This window comes from Petaurus breviceps, unplaced genomic scaffold (assembly GCF_028583685.1).
Source record: "Petaurus breviceps papuanus isolate PSGF00001 unplaced genomic scaffold, PetGlider_PUasm1.0 90925, whole genome shotgun sequence".
Lineage (NCBI taxonomy): Eukaryota > Metazoa > Chordata > Mammalia > Diprotodontia > Petauridae > Petaurus > Petaurus breviceps.
In genome coordinates, this window is record NW_027187380.1 from 8,583,077 (window position 1) to 8,603,907 (window position 20,831).

Consider the following 20,831-nt stretch of genomic DNA (forward strand, 5'->3'; position numbering starts at 1 on the left):
ATATATATATATATATATATATATATATATATATATATATATATATACAGATAGATATACACACACTCACATATACATGTGTGTGTGTCTGTGTAAATATGTATATATGTGTGTATCAGACTGAGAGGAAAGGGGTGGAGGGAGGAACAAGCATTGATATAACATCTACTATGTGACAGGCACTGTGGTGATTTTTTTTTAAACAAATACCTCATTTGATTTTCACAATAACTCTGTGAGGTAGGTGCTATTATTATCCACACTTTACCGAAGAGGAAACTGAAGCAAACAGAATTTAAATGACTTGCCCAGAGTCCCAAGATAATGTTTGGGGCCAGGTCTGAACTCAAGATCTTCTAGTGTTCTCCCTCCACCCCTTTCCTCAGACTCGAACCCTCCCTTGTAACAAAAACAGTTAAGCAGAACACCGGAAGGAGTATCAGCATCTCAGTGTACACAACATTACTGCCCAGTGGTCTCCCTATCCCTCTCTGCTAACAGAAGAGAGAGAAGTATTATTATCTGTTCTCCAGGACCATCACTGGTTTTCTTGGTTCTCAGACTTTGGTTTCCTTGTAATGATATTTCCATGTATACTGTTGTAGTCATTATCTTTAGGTTCTGCTTATTTCATTCTGCATCAGTTTATGCAAACCTTCCCATGTCTCCCCTCTTCAATTCCTCCTATCAGTTATTTCATACTGCACAATATAATTCGGCTACTTTTATACATCACAATTTGGCCATTTCCCAGTCAATGGGCAACAACTTTGCTCCTGGTTCTTTGCTACCACAACAAGAGTACTGTTCTGACTAATGTGCTCCCTATGGGCTCTTTCACCTCACTGGGGTATGTGCACTCTGAATCAAAGGCGGTGGCCAGTTGAGTCACTTTTCTCAGATAATTTCAATCTTATTTCCAGAACAGTTAGACCAATTCAAGCTCTGCTAACAGCATATTAATGTGTGTATCTTGCCACCTCCTCCCCCATCATTGACATTTATCAGTCTTTGGTAATTTTTGCAAATTTGCAGGTTGTGAGATGAAACTTTAATTTGCATTATTCTTAATTCTTAGTGACTGGGAACACATCATATGGTCATGCATAGCATATGGTTTTTCTTTTGAAAGCTGTTCATTGTTTACTTTGGAACTTAAACCAATTGTGTCACTGCTAAACTGAATGCTGAACTAGATGGAGTCAAGATGCTATTGCTGTATGTTTGTTCATGTGAGTCTGCTTTAGATTAGGTGTCAGAAATATATATTCAGTAATATAACCTTAACTCCAAATCCATTTCTTAACCTTGTAAGGGAACTTGAAACATTGAGTGATGATATTGGGCAAGGGAGATCTGTTCTACTTTCTAAGCATCTCTTTCCCTCCCTCCCTCCCTCCTTCCCTTCCTCCCTTCCTCCCTTCCTCCCTTTCTCCCTCCCTCCCTCCCTCCCTCCCTTCCTCCCTTCCTTCCTTCCTATATATATATATATATATATATATATATATATATATATCAATTATACATATGAAATCATGCAAAAGATATTTCCAAATTAGTCATATTTTTTTAAAAGCAAGAAAAATAAAGAGAGAAAATGATACTCAATTTGCACTCAGAGAGTTCATCACTTCTCTCTCTGCAGGTGGATAGCATTTTTTCATTATGAGTCCTCTGGAATGGTCTTGGATCATTTTATTCATCAGAGTAGCCAAGTCTCTCACAGTTGATCATCATTATTATGTTGTTATTACTGTGGCAAAATGATCTCCTGGTTCTTCTCATTTCATTTTGCATCAGTTCAGATAGGTTTTGCCATATTTTTCTGAACCTCACCCCCTGACTCATCATTTCCCACAGTACAATAGTACTCCATCACAATCATATGGCACAACTTGTTCAGCCATTTCCCAACTGATGAGCATCCCTCAATTTCCAATTCTTTGCCACCACAAAAAAGCTGCTATGAATAATTTTGTACATAAAGGTCTTTTTTTCTTTTTCTTTGATTTCTTTGGAATGCAGTCCTAGTAGTGGCATTGCTGGGTCAAAGGGTATACACAATTTGATAGCCCTTTAGGTATAGTTCCAAATTGTTCTTCAGAATGGTTGGATCTGTTCATTACTCCACCAACAGTTCGTTAATGTACCTATTTTCCCCTCTAGCATTTGTCATTTCTGATAGGTGTGAGGTGATACCTCAGAGTTGTTTTTATTTGCCATTCTCCAATCAATAGTGATTTAGAGCATGTTTTTCATATGATTATAAGCAGCTTTGATTTCTTCTAAAAACTGCTTATTTATATCCTTTGACTCTTATTTTTATAAATTTGACTCATTTCTATAATCAGTATATATTTGAGAGATGAGCTCTTTATCACAGAAACTTGTAAAAAAAATTTCTATTAGTTCATCATGTATAGCACTTCTTAGTAAAATGTAGTTTCCATTCTAATTAGGTCTGTTTTTGTTTTTGCTTTGTCTGAGGTCATGATTATTACCCTTGCCTTTTTTCAGTTCAGTTACAGCATATTAGATTCTGTTCTAGCCCTATATTCTGTGTGTGACTTTCTGTTTCAAGTGTGTCTCTTGTAAACAACACATTGTTAGATTCTGGCTTCAAATTTATTCTACTATCTGCTTCTGTTTTATGAGTAAGCTTATCCCATTCACATTCACAGTTATGATTAATGCATATTTCCCTGCATCCCATTTTCTTGTTCTTTTTTTGTCCTGTCCCTCCACAAAAGTCTATTTTGCTTCTAACTACTGCCTCCCTTAATCTGCCCTTCACTTTATCATGTCTCTCTGCCCCCCACATCCTTTGTTTTATCCCCCTCCTCTTGAACTCACCTATTGGGTAAGTTACATTTCTATATACAAATGAATATTTGTGTATATATTCTTTCCTCTTTGAACCAATTCTTATGAAAATGAGGTTCAAGCATTGCTGACCCACCCCTATTTTCCTGTCCACTGTAAAAGCTCTTTCTTGTACACCTCTTTTTTTGTGAGAAAATTTTCCCCATTCTACCTCTCCTTTCCCCCTTCTCCCAGTGCACCCCTCTTTCTCACCCCTTCATTTTTTTTGGAGATCATTCCAAGAGAATCAAATCATATCCATGCCATCTGTCTATGAAAACTTCTTTTAACTGAACTAATAAAGATAAAGTTCTTGGGAGTTACATGTATCAAATCCTATTCATAAATATAAAAAATTTTAACTTTATTTAGTCCCTTATGAATATTCTTTCATGTTTACTTTTTTTATACTTCTCTTGAATCTTGTGTTTAAGTGTCAAATTTTCTGTTCAGCTCTAGTCTTTTCATGAGGAATGCTTGGAAGTCTTCTATTTTATTAAATATCCATTTTTCCACTTTAAGGATTATACTTAGTTTTGCTGGGTAGGTAATTCTTAGTTGTAATTCTAGCTTCTTTGCCCTCTGGAATATCATATTCCATGCCTGTCAATCCTTTAATGTGGAAGCTGCTAAATCTTGTGTGTTCTTGACTATGGTATCATGATATTTGAATTGTTTCTTTCTGGCTGATTGAAATATTTTTTCTTTGATCTGAGAGCTCTGAAATTTGGCTATAATATTCTTGAGAATTTTCATTTTAGGATCTCTTTCAAGAGGTGATTGGTGGGTCCTTTCCATTTCTATTTTACCCTTTCTATCTGAGATATCAGGGCAGTTTTCATTGATAATTTCTTGAAAGATAATGCTGAAGGCTCTTTGAATATGGCTTTCAGGTAGTCCAATAATTCTTAAATTATCTCTCCTTGATCTGTTTTCCAGGTCAGTTGCTTTTCCAATGATATATTTCATATTTTTTCTTCTGTATTTCATTCTTTTGACTTTTGTTTTATTGTTTCTTGATGTCTCATGGAGTCATTAGCTTCCTTTTGCCCAATTCTAATTTTTAAGGAATTATTTTCTTCAGTAAAATTTTGGACTTCTTTTACCATTAGGCCAATTCTGTTAAGGTGTTATTTTCTTCAGTATTTTTTATGCCTCTTTTACCAAACTATAAATTCTCTTTTCATAATTTTCTTGCATAACTCTTATTTCTATTTCCATTTTTTCTTCTACCATTCTTATCTCTTTCTTTAACTCTTCTAGGAATTCTTGTTGGGCTTGGTTCAATTAGTATCTTTTTTTTAATGTTTTGTTTGTATCTGTTTTCACATAGTTGCCTTCTTCTGAGTTTATGACTTTGTCTTCCCTGCCACCGTAGTACCTTTTTATGGTCAAATTCTTTTTTTGTTTTTGTTTGCTCATATATCCAACCTATTTCTTGCCTTTGAACTTCATATTAAAGTTGGGATCTGCTCGGGGGGAGACACAGTCTCAAGTTTCAGGCTTTTTCATGCTGTGATTTTCAGAGCTAGTTCTAGGGATTTGCAAGTTTTTGGTACATCCAAGGTGGTGTGATCCTGGGAGAGGCATGTTTCCTGATCCCTTGGTCTGCACTCTGGTCTTTACCCAGGAAGGGCCCTGGGACCCCTGAAGCCATAAGTGTTAGCACTTTCTTTGCCTTGCTCCCTTTTGACCAATCCCAAGCACTTCTTTCTACCCTGGAACTGAGAATAAGAAATGCATATAGGCAATAGAGTTGCCAACCACTGCCAGCTCTACCCAGTGCCAGCAAAGGGTCCCCTGTTATCCCTTTTTATTTATTTTTTTCTTTTAAATTTGTTTATTTTTCATGTACAACATTCAGTTCCACAACTTTTTGAGTTCCAAATTTTCTCTCCCTCTCTCTCCTCCCCTCTCCCTTCCAAAGGTGGCATGCAATCCAATATATATATATATATATATATATATGTATATATGTATACTTTCACATTTAACATTAGTCAAGTTGTAAAGAAGGATTATAACCAATGGAATGAACCACAAGAAAGAAGAAACCAACCAAACAAACAACAACAACAACAACAAAACAAAAAAGAGAGAGCAAGTAGTTTGCTTCAATCTGCATTCAGACTCTAATTCTTTCTCTGGATGTGGATAGCCTTTTCCATCATAAGTGTTTTGGAGTTGTCTTATAACCTCACATTGCTAAGAAAATCCCAGTCTATCACAGTTAGTTATCACAGATGCAATGTGTCTATAATTCTATACAATGTTCTCTTGGTTCTGCTCCCCTCATTCAACATCAGTTTATATAAGTCTCTCTAGGTTATTATGAAGCCCATCTGCTCCTCATTTTTTATAGCACAGAAGTATTCCATTACATTCATATACCACAATTTGTTTAGCCATTCTCCAATTGTTGGGCATCCCTTTGATTTCCAATTCTTTGCCACCACAAAAAGAGATGCTATACAACGTTTTGTACATACGGGTCCTCCTCACATTTGTATGCTCTCTTTGGAATACAGCCCTAGAAGTGGTACCTAAGAATTGTTTTGATTGGCATTTTTCTAATCAATACTGATTTAGAGCATTTTTATATTATTACAGATATCTTTAATTTCTTCCTCTGAAAACTGCCTGTTCATATCCTTTGACAATTTATCAGTTGGGGAATGACTTGTATTATTACAAATTTGACTCAATTCTCTGTATATTTTAGAAATGAGACCTTTACCAGAGACACTGATTGTAAAAATTCTTTCCCAATTTTCCAATTCCCTCCTAATCTTAGTTACATTAACTTTATTTGTACAAAACCTTTTCAATTTAATGTAATCAAAATTATCCATTTTGCATTTCATAATGCTTTTGATCTCTTGTTTGGTCATACATTCCTCCCTTCTCCATAGATCTGATAGGTAAACTATTACTTGCTCTCTCAGACTGCTTACAGTCTCAGCCTTTATATCTAGATCATGCACCCATTTAGATTTTATTTTGGTATATGGTGTAAGATATTGGTCTATGCCCAGTTTTTGCCATACTATTTTCCAGTTTTCCTAGCAGTTTTTGTCAAATAGTGAATTCTTATTCCAGAAGCTAGGGTCTTTGGGTTTGTCAAACAGTAGATTACTATACTCACTGACTGCTGTGTCTTGTGTACCTAATCTATTCCATTTATCCACTACTCTATTCCTCAGCCAGTACCAAGTAGTTTTGAGGACTGCTAATTTATAATACACCCACACAAAAAAACTAGCTGTGTAACCTTGGGCAAGTTACTTAACCCCTCCAAAAAAGCAAAAAAAGTATGTTATTCCTTCCTTGAACCAAAACAAATAAGAGTAAAGCTCATACAACACTCATCTCCCTCCCTCCTTTCCCTCTACTATAATATGTTTTTGTGGCTCTTCATGTGATTCAATTTACCCTTTTCTGCTTCCTTCTTTCCTCTTCTCCCATTACAATCCCTTTGCACACCTCTTCATTAGGTTTTTTATCATCACATCAATTAGTTTATACCCACACCCTGTATCTTTGTATATCCCTTTTAAATGTCCTGATAATTATGCAATTCTCAAGATAACAGGTATTATCCTCCCATATAGGGATGTAAACAGTTTGCTTTTATTGAATAACAATATTTTTTTCCCCATTTACCTTTTTATGTCTCTCAAGTCTTGTATTTGAAGATTAAATTTCCATTGGGCTCTGGCCTTTTCATCAGAAAGGTCTGGAAGTCCCTTATTTCATTGAATGTCCATCTCTTTGCCTGAAAGATTATGCTCAATTTTTCTGGGTAGTTGATCCTTGGTTGCAGTCCAAGCTTCTTTGCCTTACAATACATCATATTCCAATCTCTCTGATTTTGTAATGTAGAAGCTACTGTGCAATGTAGAAGATCGTGTGTGATCCTGACTGTAGTTCTGCAATATTTGAATTGTTTCTTTCTGACTGCTTGTATTTTCTCCTTGACCTGATAATTTTGGATTTTGGCTATGATATTCCTTGGTATTTTTAATCTGGGATCTTTCAGGATGTGTTTGGTGGATTCTTTTGATGACTATTTTACCCTCTACTTCTAGGACCTCAGGGTAGTTTTCCTTGATGATTTCTTGGAAGATACTGTCCATGCTCTTTTTTCATCATGGTTTTTTGGTAGACCAATAATTCTTAGATTATCTCTCCTCGATCTATTTTCCAGGTCAGTTGTTTTTCCAATGAGATATTTTACATTTTCTTCTATTTTTTCATTCTTTAGATTTTGTCTGACTGACTTGATGCCTCATAGAGTCATTGGCTTCAATTTGTCTAATTTTTTTTTTGTTATTCCTGAGATTTTATTACAAATTAACAGGAAGGGGAGAAGAGAGACACAAAGCAACAGTGCTTCCCATTCCTGCCAGGCTCTGCCACCACCCTCCACCAACTTTCTCAACAATTTCTATAGGTTAGCAACTGTCTCCAACTCCCTCTTGTGGAAGTAGCGTTGAGGCTGTCATTCTGTGGGAGTTTGTGTACAGGCAAAATAGGACAGAAGGGAGGGGGTGCTAGACCTCCTGCTGGCAGCTGGTGGGCCTCCCGCCCTTTCCTCTGAGTCCTCCCAGCTCACGGGCACAGCATGTCCATCCAGGATCAGCTGAGCAGTGCTCCAGCTAAAGCTGACAAACTGGAGAAAGCCAAAGACAGGGTCCAAGCACTGAGACAGCCACTCCTTGGTCTTGGGGTCACTGGGATAGCCAGACGCATAATCCATTTTCAGGTCCCCAAGGTCTTCCAGAAACTTCATCTCTTCACGACATGGTTCCGAGCAACCTTAACACAAATGCTGGCAGCGCTGACCACAGGGAAGAGAGAGTCAGCCTTGGGTCGAATAGTCACCTCGACCTCTGGAAACCTCTCCTGAAGTTTTTGCTGGTACTTGTCAGCTGGCCCCACTGTGTCCACAATCACCTAAGTGACCCTTACACCCTGGTCCAGAGCCAGCTGCACCAAGGCCATGGCAGTATCATGAGAAAGGGAGTTCAGGTTATACTTGGCCTGCCTCTGCATGCTGGTGGAGATGAGCTTTGGGGACAGAATGTCCAAGGCCCAGCCCACGAAGTCCCAGGCCTGATCTAGCTTCCCAAAGAGTCTCTCCCTCTCTGCCTCTGATAGGGTCTTGGAGTCTGCCACCTTCAGGGACTCCAGGTCACTTAATTTGGACAAGGGGCAAAAGCAGATGCCGTAAACCATGAAGCCGAGAACAGGTCCCCAACCAGCCTCGTCAATGCCCAGGCAGCAGTCCTCAGTAAGGCACAGCTCTGGCACTGGCAAGCTCAGCTGGCAGCTGCCTGTGTTGTCCCGCTCAAAGTCCCCCTGATCCATGCTCATAGCAAACCAAGCAGTCTCAGACACCAGCTGAGAGGTCTCCTCTAATTCTAATTTTTAAAGAATTGTTTTCTTCAGTTAGTCTTTGTATCTCCTTTTCTATTTGACCAGTTTTTACTTTTAAGGATTTATTTTCTCTGGTTGGGTTTTGTACCTCCTTTTCTATTTGACCAATTGTACTTTTTAAGGAGTTTTTCTCTTCTGTGAAAATTTTTTTTCATTTTACCAATTTTATTTTTAAAATAATAGTTCAATTTTTTTCCTACCTCTCTAATTTGGCTTTTAAAATCCTTATTGAGCTCTTCTAAGAATATTTTTTGGGCTTGAGACCAGTTTATATTCCCTTTTGAGGTTTCAGGTGTAGGTATAGTCTTAATGCTGTCATCTTCTGAGTATGTATTTTAATCTTTCCAGTTGCCATAATAGGATTCTAGGGTCTTTGTTTTTCCAGTTTGCTTTTTGCCCATTGTGACTGCCTATTACCTGGCTTTTAAAGTGGATCTCTGCTTCTGGGGCACAGGGAGTTCAGACTCATGCTTCTTGTGCTGACTACTAGGGATCCAGTTACTTGTTTTGTGTGCTGTGGGTTCTGTCAGTTAGAAGCTATATAATGCTGAAGCTCATCTGGAGCTGAGCTGGAGCTGGCTGGTGTGTACCAGGGTTAAGGCCAGGTCTTTCTGCATTTTGCTGGGGTTACACTGAAGCTCATAGTGTGAGATGTGGGGAAGAGGTAGTCTAGCTTCTTCAAGTCTCCAGCTCCCCAGCCCTGGGTTATAGCTCAGGTGGGCTCAACTGCTGGTGGATGGTGCAAAACTGGTGTCTGTCAATTTCCCTGGCAATGGCAAAATATGCCTGGGATCCTGGTGTTGGTGCTTGCTGGCTCCACCTCACTGGGGCTCAGGATCTCCCACTGGTCTGCTGAGGTGAGGCTTGCTGAGACACTCCCCTTCTAGCACTGGTCCCCTTCACCCCCAGCAAGAGGGAACCTTCCCATAGATCTCCCTAGCCTCCCACTGGTTCTGTTATTTCAAGATTTTTCCTTGGCAATATTCTCCGGGTTTTTCAAGGAGAATAAGAGCACCTATGGTTTACTCCGCCATCTTAGCTCCCAGAATTTCAAGTAGGTGACTTTCAAACATCTAGTCTGTGGACTGATAGCCCCAGGAGTAACTGCTGCTGCTGAAGGCCCTGCATTTGTCTCTCACTGAACTCTGACAGAACCCTTTCCTGTATTGGGAGGTTTGGGAAATGCCATTGTGGTGGGTGATTCAGTTTGTCAGGGCTTGTTCCGGCTTCACTATGGTCAGGTCTGTGCTGGTGCAGCCTGTGTGCTCTGCCCTGTTATGTTTTTCTTACCAATTGTCTAACCCCCTATTGTCTCTGGGTTTAGAAATCGTGAAGGTGCTACGGCTGCTGAGGCTTCTGTTTCTGCTGCCATGTGTATTGTATGGGTTCTAGACAGGCTCCCACCTCAGTATCACAAACTTTTCCTGTCAACCTCTTAAGTTTTCAAATGCCAGAAAAATGTCTCACCTTGACTGTTTGTTAGCTCTGCTGCTCCCAAATTTGACTTAAGGTGTTATTTTAAAGTTGTTAGGAGGGATTGTTGGGAGTTGCCTCTAATGGGTTGCCTCTAATCCATCACCTTGGCTTAGCTTTCCCCCAAATTCACATTTTAGAAGGAGAGTTCCAGACTGACAAGGCATGCTCAATTCACAGTAAAAAGGAATCATAAGAAAAATGCATACAGTGACTTCCAAAAGACAGTTGAGTGAAACATTATGTATAAGCTCAATTATCTCAAAGAAGTTAGAAATTCACACCAAGTGAATGTTTAAAAGTGGCTAAAAGAAAGTGAAAGAAAAAATTCTCCACCAAAAAAAAATTGCAGAGACTGAGGCAATGAACAAACAATGAAAACTTTTAAAAATACAATGAAGAAATGCTATTAGAGTAAGAGAATGTCAATTTAGAACTCCAGAAGAACAAATTACTTCCATATAACTACAACTCCAGACAGAGAGAATGGAATGACCACAAGAACCTTGAGTGCTTGGAAAGTCTGAAAAGAACTGAAGGAAAAAAATAAATCATTAAGTTATAGCTAGCAATGAAAAACTCAAAAGAAAAACTGACCATATACAATGGAAAGAGGAAAACAAAAGCAAGACAACAAATATCTTGAAACAAAGAATAGAGAAGACAGAGTCCAAAATTCAGCAATATAAAAAAACATTATTCAAACAAAATCAAAAGCTAGCAAAACTGAAAATATATCTGTAATTTTAAAAAAAAATGAGCTGAAGAAGAAAGAAAATGTAAGAATTGCTGACTTCCCAGAAAAAAAAAAAACTATAGATCATATTTGAATAAGTCATAAAAGAATTTGCCCCAAAGAACAAATTAAGATCAAATGAATACAAAGTATACAACAGCAGATGAATCCCCACTTTAACTCATGTATAAATGTGTCTGCTAACATACCAAAACTTCCAGGTCAAAGAAAAGTATTACAAGTAGCTAAGAAAAGACAGAATAGGCAACAAATAATTCTTGTAAGAACTATCAAGCACTACTCATCATTGATGAGAAATTGAAGAAAAGGCTGGGGGTATTTCATACTAAAAACAAACAAAACAAAACAAAGGAAAAGAATTTGTACCTAAAAACAATTGGACAATTTTGAAAGTAATATGTAAAATTTATTATATACATAAAAGGCAAGCATTATAAGAATGGTAATTCACAGTTTCATATAAATTCTTTTTATGTTCAGCTGTGTGTTTAGAAATCCTCTTTTTTGGCATTTAAATTCAGAGTAAAAATATATTTTTAAAAAATATCAAATATCAGTATGTCAGTCTGTTAATTAGAATGTAGAATGTAATGCATGAAAAGAAGTAATGGAAAGGTAGGTTGAGGTAGGCTGTGCAGGATGTCAGAGAGAGAAGGTCTGCATTTGACCCTAGAAGTAATAGGGAGCTACTGGAATCTAGTAAGCAGGAAAGCAACATAGTCAGATCTATTATTTAGGAATGTGGCTTTGGTACTATTGTAATAGAACTCTATTTTTCTGTATTTCATGGTATCTTTATAAAATGTGATAATTTGCTAGGGTGAAAACTCATAAAAATGTATGATTTATAGAACAGAATCTAGTAAAAACTGCAGTAAAGGTAACTATGAACAAAGGACACAGACTTAAATGGAGACAAAATAATATTATCCTAATTAATGAGTGAGCAAAGGATAAATCATAGAAAACTCAATAATTACATTAAAGAAAAGAATAATATAATGAACAAAATCTCAAAATTAGTGGGATATAGCTACAGTAGTCTTTAGAGAAAAATTCTCTTTGAACATTTATATTAACAGAATAAATGAGCTCACAACTTTAAATTTTTAGAAAACCAACAAATCGATCATCTCTAAGGGAGTTAAAAGAGAAGAAATTTTGAAAACCAAAGAAGAGAAAAACAAAGTAGGAAATGAAAATTATGAAGCTGATTTTTTAAAGACCAAAGGGAAAAAAATCAATAAATCATTAGCTAATTTGATTTTTTTTTTTTTTTTTTGCTTTTTGGAGGGGGGAAGGCAGGGCAATGGGGGTTAAGTGACTTGCCCAAGGTCACATGGCTAGTAAGTGTTAAATGTCTGAGGTCAGATTTGAACTCAGGTCCTTCTGGCTCCAGGTCTGGTGCTCTATTCACTGAGCCACCTAGCCACCCACTAATTTGATTTTAAGAGAGAAGAAAAACCAAATAATAATAATAAAAAAGGAATTCACAAGTAGAAAGGAAATAAAATTACTAGAAATGACTACACCCAATTACATATCAAGAAACTAAAAACTTAAATGAAATGAATATTCATAAAAATCTAAAATGCTCAGACTAAAAACATGAAAAAGAAAATCAAAAGAATTTCCCATATAAAGAGAGTCAGCCATAAATGAACCCCAAAGGGAAAAGGAAAAAAAAAAACCCTCACTCCAGATGGATTTATAGGTTAATTTTGTCAAATATTTGAAGAATTACTCTTTATTATATAATGTGGTCTTAAAAATAAGGAAACACGGTTGGGGGGTGGGAGCCAAGATGGCGGGCGGAGTAGAAGCACGATCTTCCCGGACTCCAGCTTCCACCTTCCCCAATCCACGTAAAAAGGGGACTCTAAACAATCTTTGGAGCTGCAGAACCCACAAAATGACACAGAGAAGCTAACCTCCTGCTGAAGACAGCCCGGCAGGCCTGCAGGAATCCAGCGCAGCTGTCTGGGAGCCTAGCCCAGCCCCACTTAGAGGCTTTAGCCCCAGGGCTGTCTTGACCAGCCACCAGCCGGACTCCAGATCAGCAGCAGCTGTGGCCGTTTCCAGATTTATCAACACATAGATGCAAAGGATAAAGTGAGAGGCCAGTGCAATCTGGACTTTGGGACTAGTAAGTGGGAGTGTGTGGCTTTTGCCCCCGGGGTGAGAAGCCACTGAGACACCAGCACAGCCTGCCAGTGACACATGGCAGCTTCAGTTCCTGGCCTGCAGAGTGTAGGGGGACCAAGCACCAGTCTGAGGGGAAATTGTTCTTGCTTTAGCTTGCTTGGATCTGGATTGCAGTCTAGGGTGGAGATCCTGGGGTGTGTGTCCAGTTTGCCAGAGCGTGTAGAGACTTCAGAGAGGGCACCCATCTAATACCTCCGGCAGTTGAGAAAACCCCAGCGTTTGGGATGAAAGCTCCCCTGTCTAGTGGCAGAGTCCTACTGTGGCAAAAAGCCCAAAAGTCAAGTAATTGAGTGGCAAAATGAGAAGGCAAAGGAAACAAAGGAGACAGAAGATTCCAACATTACACTCCTATCTTGGGGACAAAAAGGAGCAAAGCATGGAACAGGAGGAAAACAGTGAAGTCAGAACTCCTGCACCAAAAGCCTCAAAGATATAAGCTGGCTACATAGAGGACCTTAAGAAGCAGATAAGAGAAATGGAGGAAAAATTGGGAAGAGAAATGAGAACAATGCAAGAAAATTATGAAATGAGAGTCAACAGCCTGACTGAGGAAAATATCACGTTAAAAAACTGACTAACTCAAATGGCAAAAGAGGCTCAAAAAGGCAATGAGGAGAAGAATGCCTTAAAAAGCCAAATTTGCCAGATGGAAAAAGAATCTCAAAAGCTCAGTGAGGAGAATCATTGCTTCAGAATTAGATTGGAACAAATGGAAGCTAATGACTTTATGAGAAATCAAGATGCTGTTAAACAGATCCAAACAAATGAAAGAATAGAAGGCAATGTGAAATATCTCATTGGAAAAACCACTGACCTGGCAAATAGATCCAGGAGAGATCATTTAAAAATTATTGGACTACCTGAAAGCCATGACCAAAGTAAGAATCGAGAAATCATCCTCCAGGAAGTTCTCAAAGAATACTGCCCTGATGTTTTAGTGCCAGAGGGCAAAATAGAGGTTGAAAGAATCCACTGATCACTTCCTGAAAAAGATCCCAAAAAGAAAACTCCTAGGAATATTATAGCCAGGTTCTGGAATTCCCAGATTAAGGGGAGAATATTACAAGCAGCCAGGAAGAAACAATTTGAATATTGTGGAAACACAATCAGGATAACCCAGGATCTGGCAGCTTCTACACTGAGGGATTGAAGGTCTTGGAATATGACATTCTGGAGAGCTGGGATTAAAACCAAGAGTCACCTACCCAGCAAAACTGAGTATCATGTTTCAGGGGAAAGTATGGTCATTCAATGGAATAGAGGACTTTCAAGCATTCTTGCTGAAAAAACCAGAGTTGAATAGAAAATTTGACATTCAGATACAAGAAGCAAGAGAAGCATGAGGAGGTAAACAGGGAATAGAAATCATAAGGAACTTATCAAAGTTGAACTATTAACATTCCTACATGGAAAAACAATAATTGTAATTTATGAAACTTTTCTCAGTAGTTGAAGGGATTAGAAATATATATGTCTATATATGAGGGTATATGGGCATATGAATGTATATGTGAATGTGTGTATATATGTTTACAGGTATACATAGATAGAGGGCACAGGACCAATTTAACAGGAAGGGATGATACTTAAAAGGTTAAATTAAGAGGTGAGAGGAATATAATGAGAGGAGATGAGGAGAGACAGATTGGGGTAAACTATCTCATACAGAAGAGGCAAGGGAAAATGGTTACAATGGAGGGGAACAATAGGAAGGCAAAAGGGAATGGGTCAACCTTATTCCCATTGAATCTGGTTTGAGGAGGGAGTGAAATACACACTAAATAGGGTATCTCACCCTCCAGGAGAATAGGGGGGAAAGGGGATGAGAGGGCAGATGATCGAAGGGAGGGCAGGCTGGGGAGGAGGGAAGTTGGAAGCACACACTTTTGAAAAGGGACAGGATCAAAGTAGAGAATAGATCAAGTGGGAGGTGGGATAGGAGGGAGGGAAATATAGTCAGTCTTTTACAATTTATCTACTATGTTATTGTTTTGCATTAGCCACACATGTACAGCCTATACTGAACTGCTTATCTTCTCAGTAAGGGTGGGTGACAAGGAAGGAAGGGAATGAATCTGGAATTCAAAGTTTTAAAATCAAATATATATATATATATATGTGTGTGTGTGTGTGTGTGTGTGTGTGTGTATGTGGGTATATATATGTATACTATTATTAATACCATCTTACATGTAATTGGGAAATAGGATATACAGGCACTGAGGCATAGAGATCCACTGGAAAAGTCAAAAGGGGTATGGGAGAAAATATGGGAGAGAGCAGATTGGAGGAGCGGATATCCTGTGGGACTGCTATTTTGGGGCGGTGGGTAGGGGAAAAACTGGGAGAAAATTTTGTAACTCAAAATCTGGCGGAAACAAATGATGTAAATCAGAAGTTAATAAAGCATTAAAAAAATAAAATAAAAAAATAAGGAAACACACTCAAACTTTCATTATGATTTAAATATAGTCCTGATACTCAGACCAAGAAGAAAAAAAAAAGACCATATAGTAATATGGTAGGTATTGTGCTAGGTACTGGGAATACCTCAGAAGCAAAGACGAAGCAATTGCTACCCACAAAGCACATACATCCAATTGAGGGTTGGAGGTGTGTGTGTGTGTGGGGGAACACAACATATATATGCGTGTAAAAATATTTTTAAAAATAAACAGAAGATTCTTTTTCCCCTGGGGAAAGTCTAACTGTTGGGGATCAGAAAAGGCATCGTATAGAAGGTAGTATGTGAGCTGAGTTTTGAAACAGAGATTCTAAGAGGCAGAAGTAATGAAGGTGTACATTCTTGGCATGAGAGACAGGAAGGGCAAAGGCATGGAGATATAAGACATACTGTTCTATGTGAAGAACACTAAGAAGGCTAGTTTGAAAGGATCACAGGGTATGAGGAGGAGGGTAATATATAATAGAAACTAAAAAGGTAGATTAGAAACCCAGTTTGTGAAGGTCTTTAAATGGTGAACAAAGAAGTTGTAATGAACAAAAAAATTAAGATAATTAAGAGTTTCAATAAAGTAGCAAGATAAAAAATAAATCCATGTAAATCCTAAGTTTCTCTGACTATTCCTTAAAAAAATCCAGGAGGAAGAGATAAGAAGAGACATTCCATGTAAAATAAACTAGATTTAATATCTGGGGAATGGCCTACCAAGGCACATATAAGGCCTATAAAAACAACACTACTACAAAATAATTAATGCAAAAATAAAAGACTATCCTAATAATTAAAGAGATATTTAATGTCCATGCATGGGCTTCACCAATATAATAAAAATGATGCTACTAACCAACACTGTACAGATTTAGTGTTATAACAATCTAATTACCAAGGGAATTAGACAAAACAATATTTAGAGGATAATTTTGGAGGAATAAAAAAATCAACACTATTGAGGGACTCAATGGAAGAAGAAGGAAGAAGGGTAGTTTTCTGCTATCAGATCTCAAACTATAGAGATGTATTGTCGAAACTATCTGGTAGCAGCGAAAAAAGAGAAAAGCCGAACGGCTGAATAGCCTAGATAAGCCAGACCTGGAAATAAATGCCCGAGTGGGGAAGTATCTGCTCGACCGAGAACACCCAATACTGGGGAAGTAACTGTTTGGCAACAATTGCCGAGAAAACTGGAGAGCGCTCTGTCCCACAATAGGCCCAGCTCAGCATCTTATACTTTATAGTAGACCAAATTCCAAATAAACAGTTGAAATCGAAAATGTCGTGCTATAAAAATATTTGAGGAGAATAGAAAGTTATTATGGATAAGGGGAAAACTTGTAGCAAGACTTGGGGAAGAAAAATTCCATAAGACATACTAGAGAGACTTGAGAATATAAAATTAAAGGCTTTTAGAGTAATAAAATCAGCATGAAAAGCTGAGGCAAAAAAATCTCTGAATTAAATATTTGGTAAAAGCTGGAAACTCACAATTAATATGTGATCATAAGACACAAATCTATGATATTAAAATCCATGCCCACAGGTAGTCAAAAGAGATGAACAAACATTTTTCAAAAGAATATAAACCATCAGCATCCAACTGAAATACTTTTCAGAATTAATGATAATAAGAAAATGTAAATGTAACAAACCTAAAGTGTCCTTTCATATCTTGTAAGAAAGCAATGATGCTAAAAGTTAAAAAAAATTAGGTAAAGTTTGCTGGAGGGGATAGGTGAAGATTTTTAAAATTTCATCTACTGATTTCATCAGTGTAGCAAGCAAGCTCTAAGTGACGAATTCTCCCTACCATCACAAAGTGGCATCTTGTCAATTTATATTCTTAGAAAGTAGCTGTTAAATGGGCTGCCCATGGTCATACAGGTAGAATGTATTAGCTGTAAGCCTTGAAACCAGGTGTTCCTGACTCTAAATTCTGCTCTGTATTCTCTACCTTTCACTTTATAAGCCTATGTATGTGAAGATTGGGTTACTAACTCACTGTTGGGGTAATTGTGAATTGGTTCACTCATTCTGGAATATAACTTGGATTTATGCAGGAAGAAATTGTTTACACCCTTTATCCACCAATCCCACTCCTGGGAATACATCCCAAGGATATTATCAACAGTAAGAGCCACAAATACAAAGCTTTCCATATCTACCATTATTTGTGATAATTAATAGTTAGCAACAAAAATATACTCAGCAATTGAAGAATGCAAGAAAAAATTATAAAATATCAATAGCTGATAGTTAATAACAATAGTTAAGATTTATATAGCACTTTAGAGTTTGCAAAGAGCTCTACATATACTATCTCATTTGAAAGCGATGGATTTTACTTTATCATAAGGAATGACAATATTTTAAGAATTCATACAAAAATGGCAAGCCTGCATAAAGTAATGCAGAGTGAAAGTAGATCCAAGAAAATTATATATGTGTATATATATAAATGACTTTAATATAAATGATTTTAATGACTTAAATAAAATCAGCATTAGAAGACAGTAAAACTGGACAAAAACAAGGTTGATATCACATCAAATTATGCAAGTTAAAGTTGCCTCCCTCTTTGACGTTGCTAAATAACAAACTCCTGGTTGATGTATTTTTGAGTAGTGATGGGAAATGTCTGTTCAAAACAAAATTTATCAAAGATCTTTTTAAAAAAGGAAAAACAGAAATCATAATTTTAAAACTCAGAACATTTAAATGTGCTAATAGCCCATTTAATTGAAGATACCCTAAAATATGCCCATAAGACCAACAAAAAGTTCTTATAATGATCTTACCCTCTTTTCCCTATGCTTGAGAAAAAAGGCAAATGAAAATAGAAGAAATGGTTAAAACAGTACAGGGTCCTTTAAAATGTTGATTTAACTGTGGTAACATTTTGGGAAATTTTTACTTGTTTGGAAGGTCCAAATTCTAGAGTAACCAACCGGCTGGGTCTGAGCTTAATCCTATGGGGAAATCCTCATAGGTCATGAGCTGGATGGCTCCCAGTCTTAGGGAAAAGCAGCTTTTTCAATTAAAAAAAAATCTTAAGTTCCTAATTGTTTAAACCTCTTGAAAGAGCAGCAGTTTAGTGAATAGAAACAATAATCAGGGACCCCTTAGTCTGGCTATTTTGTCTTTTTCAGAAGGTGTCAGAACATCTGAAGAATAATCATTTCAGGAATACTGAAAAAATTAGCAAGCTAACCTGTGAAAAGTACTGATTTAAAATAATTTTCCCTCATGAATCCCAAGATCAAAAAAAATGAAATCAATAGTCTTATAACAAAGAATCATTTAAGTATCAAGTAAGTTCTAGAAATCATTGTAATTTCCAAACAACTCTCCAGTTAAAAAAATACTTTACAATCCTGGTAAAGCTAGGACAAAATTACATGTATATAATTATGAAAATTCCTCACCTCTCTTGCAGTTTCTTCAGTTTGTCAGGGTCTGCCTTTGTCTGATGACTCTCCTTTCCATTTATGGAGTTAGAAACTGCCATTCTATTTCCAGCTTCAATTTGATTTGGTAAATCAGACACTGCAAAGAAAGTAAAAGGTATTTCCTCTTGTATTGGCTCTGGCATATGCAGATGGCCTCTGAAGTTCACACTTAATTGAGGAGAGCTTGGAGGATCCACTGAGGATGAGTCATCTTGTAAATTTTGTAAGACATCTTCAGTATTTAGTAGAGTCTCAGGTGGTTGACCTGCTAAGTCCTTCTCTTCAACTTCTTTGACATAAAATTCGGATGCATTGGCTACTGGCGATGAAGTATCTTGATTTTCAGAAGTGGCAGATGGATTTCGACTTCGAATAGGTGATAAAGGTCGGCGAACATTAAACCTTGAGTTTCCTTCTGCATCTGAGCCCTGAATGGCAACAGGGGTCAAGGACAAGTTTGTTTGGACCTCAGCTCGCTGTGAAGAATGGAGTAATGATCTTGGGGTGTTATATGATGAATTTAGTAATGGTCTATGTCTTGTTGACCTATTAGGAGAAAAGCAATCAAAAGAATTCCTAGGACTGTTTCCATAGGATTGCCTGTCTCTATTATAAGTGTGGTTCCCAGGCCTAGTTTCCACAAAACTACAATCATTTGGTAAAGTCTCTATATTAACACAACTGTCTTGTCTGTTTTCACCTTTTATACCCCATGAATTAAATGAGATTTTCTCTCCTTCGCCATCAACACAGTCATTTTCCTTAGTAGAATCACCATCAGGAATTTTATGATCTCGAGGCAGCCTTTGTCCTAACAAGGACTGTTCAAGAGCTGAGTCCATCAAATTACTTTTTCTCAATGAGTGATGAGCAGTTTCATTTCTTTTTAATGGATTAGCTCTGCTATTTTCAAGGTCCTCTTCAGAGTTCTGGTTTTCAACCTGAGTTCCTAATATCCTGCTAAATCCGATATTCTTGTTATTAAAAGAACATGGTGGTTCTATACCAGCAAGTCGAAATTTTTCTTCCAAATTAGTAATATCCTCAGTGTCTTCATTTCCTCCTATAGTATTAACTGTGTTTAATTCTAAAAAGGAGTAAAAGTCTTCATCTCTGAACCTAACTGATGCCCTTCTTGCTTGCACTGCGCTAGTGGATGTAAGGGATGGTACACTGGATTCATCCAATGCCTGGGAACCATTTACTCCTTGGAAAGATGGTGATAGAGGTAAAGATGGTTGAGTTGGGGAAAGAGCAGTCCAGTCTTTGGAGACTTTTTCAGGTGTTTTTTGATCTGCATTTAGTTGTGAAGATGGAACTAAGTTTCTTCCCACTCGAGTTTGCCTCTTCATCTTAGAATCATTTGACCACACATCTTGTTGCACTACTGAATCTGTAATGGGAGAAAGACCAAATCACATTTTGTCAAAGTTAATTTTGAGTGAATGACCTTTTTTTTTTTTTAAAGAAAAAAAGTGAAAGACTTGTATTTTCATATGATCCTTGGAAAATAAATGCCTGAAGAGAATACACGTAGTAAAAATGGAATTGTGAAGATAGGTCTAATACATGGTTGTCTGACCATAATATAGATGCTATGACGTTTCTGTATTTGTGAAGGGTGGGGCAATGCACTCATACAGCAATCTTTGGGTGCTCCTTGTCAGGCATGGAGATTAATTCCAGAGTAGCAATACTAATATCATCTGATATCTATAACCACTTTAGATATATTATCTCACTTGAGCCTTAAAAATAACCTTGTGAGTTAACAACAATAGGTATTATTCCCATTTTACCAATGAGGGCACTGAGGCTAAAAGAGGTTAAATAAATGTCAGAGATGGAATTTGATCTCAGGTCTGACTGTGAGTAGCAGTTTCCTGACACAACTTCCCTGGCATTCCTTCCTCTCCCTATGCAACCTAATTGGCCCTAGTTTCCCTGATAAAGCTTCCAGCTCTGGTGGGATAACATATCCCAAGCTGGGATGTCTCAGACATGGTGGGTGCCTGAGATCACATGAGTTGCCACATCGTGATGACTTACTGACCAGACACAGTTTCCAGATGGAGATAAGAAAAGCTAAGAGTCACTGTATCCTTGCTGTATATCCTTGCTATGTTGGGACAGAGTCAACAACACCTTCCTTTGTTAAACGATCAGTGACATAGTGTGCAAATGCCTC

The 20,831-nt window shown here is 37.5% G+C and overlaps 1 protein-coding gene and 1 pseudogene across 1 annotated transcript in view; both read right to left on the reverse strand.

Moving 5' to 3' along the window:
- The window catches only part of LOC138152448 (probable E3 ubiquitin-protein ligase MARCHF10), a 26,575-nt gene extending 6,559 nt beyond the window's left edge, over positions 1–20,016 (reverse strand). Inside the window, exon 1 of the mRNA XM_069076233.1 lies at positions 18,620–20,016. Within this exon, the coding sequence (XP_068932334.1) occupies positions 18,620–19,995 (1,376 nt within the window). The 5' untranslated portion in view covers positions 19,996–20,016. The remainder of the gene's footprint in view (positions 1–18,619) is intronic.
- On the reverse strand, positions 7,172–8,232 carry LOC138152252 (ribonuclease H2 subunit A pseudogene; annotated as a pseudogene).
- Positions 20,017–20,831: the final 815 nt, after the last annotated feature.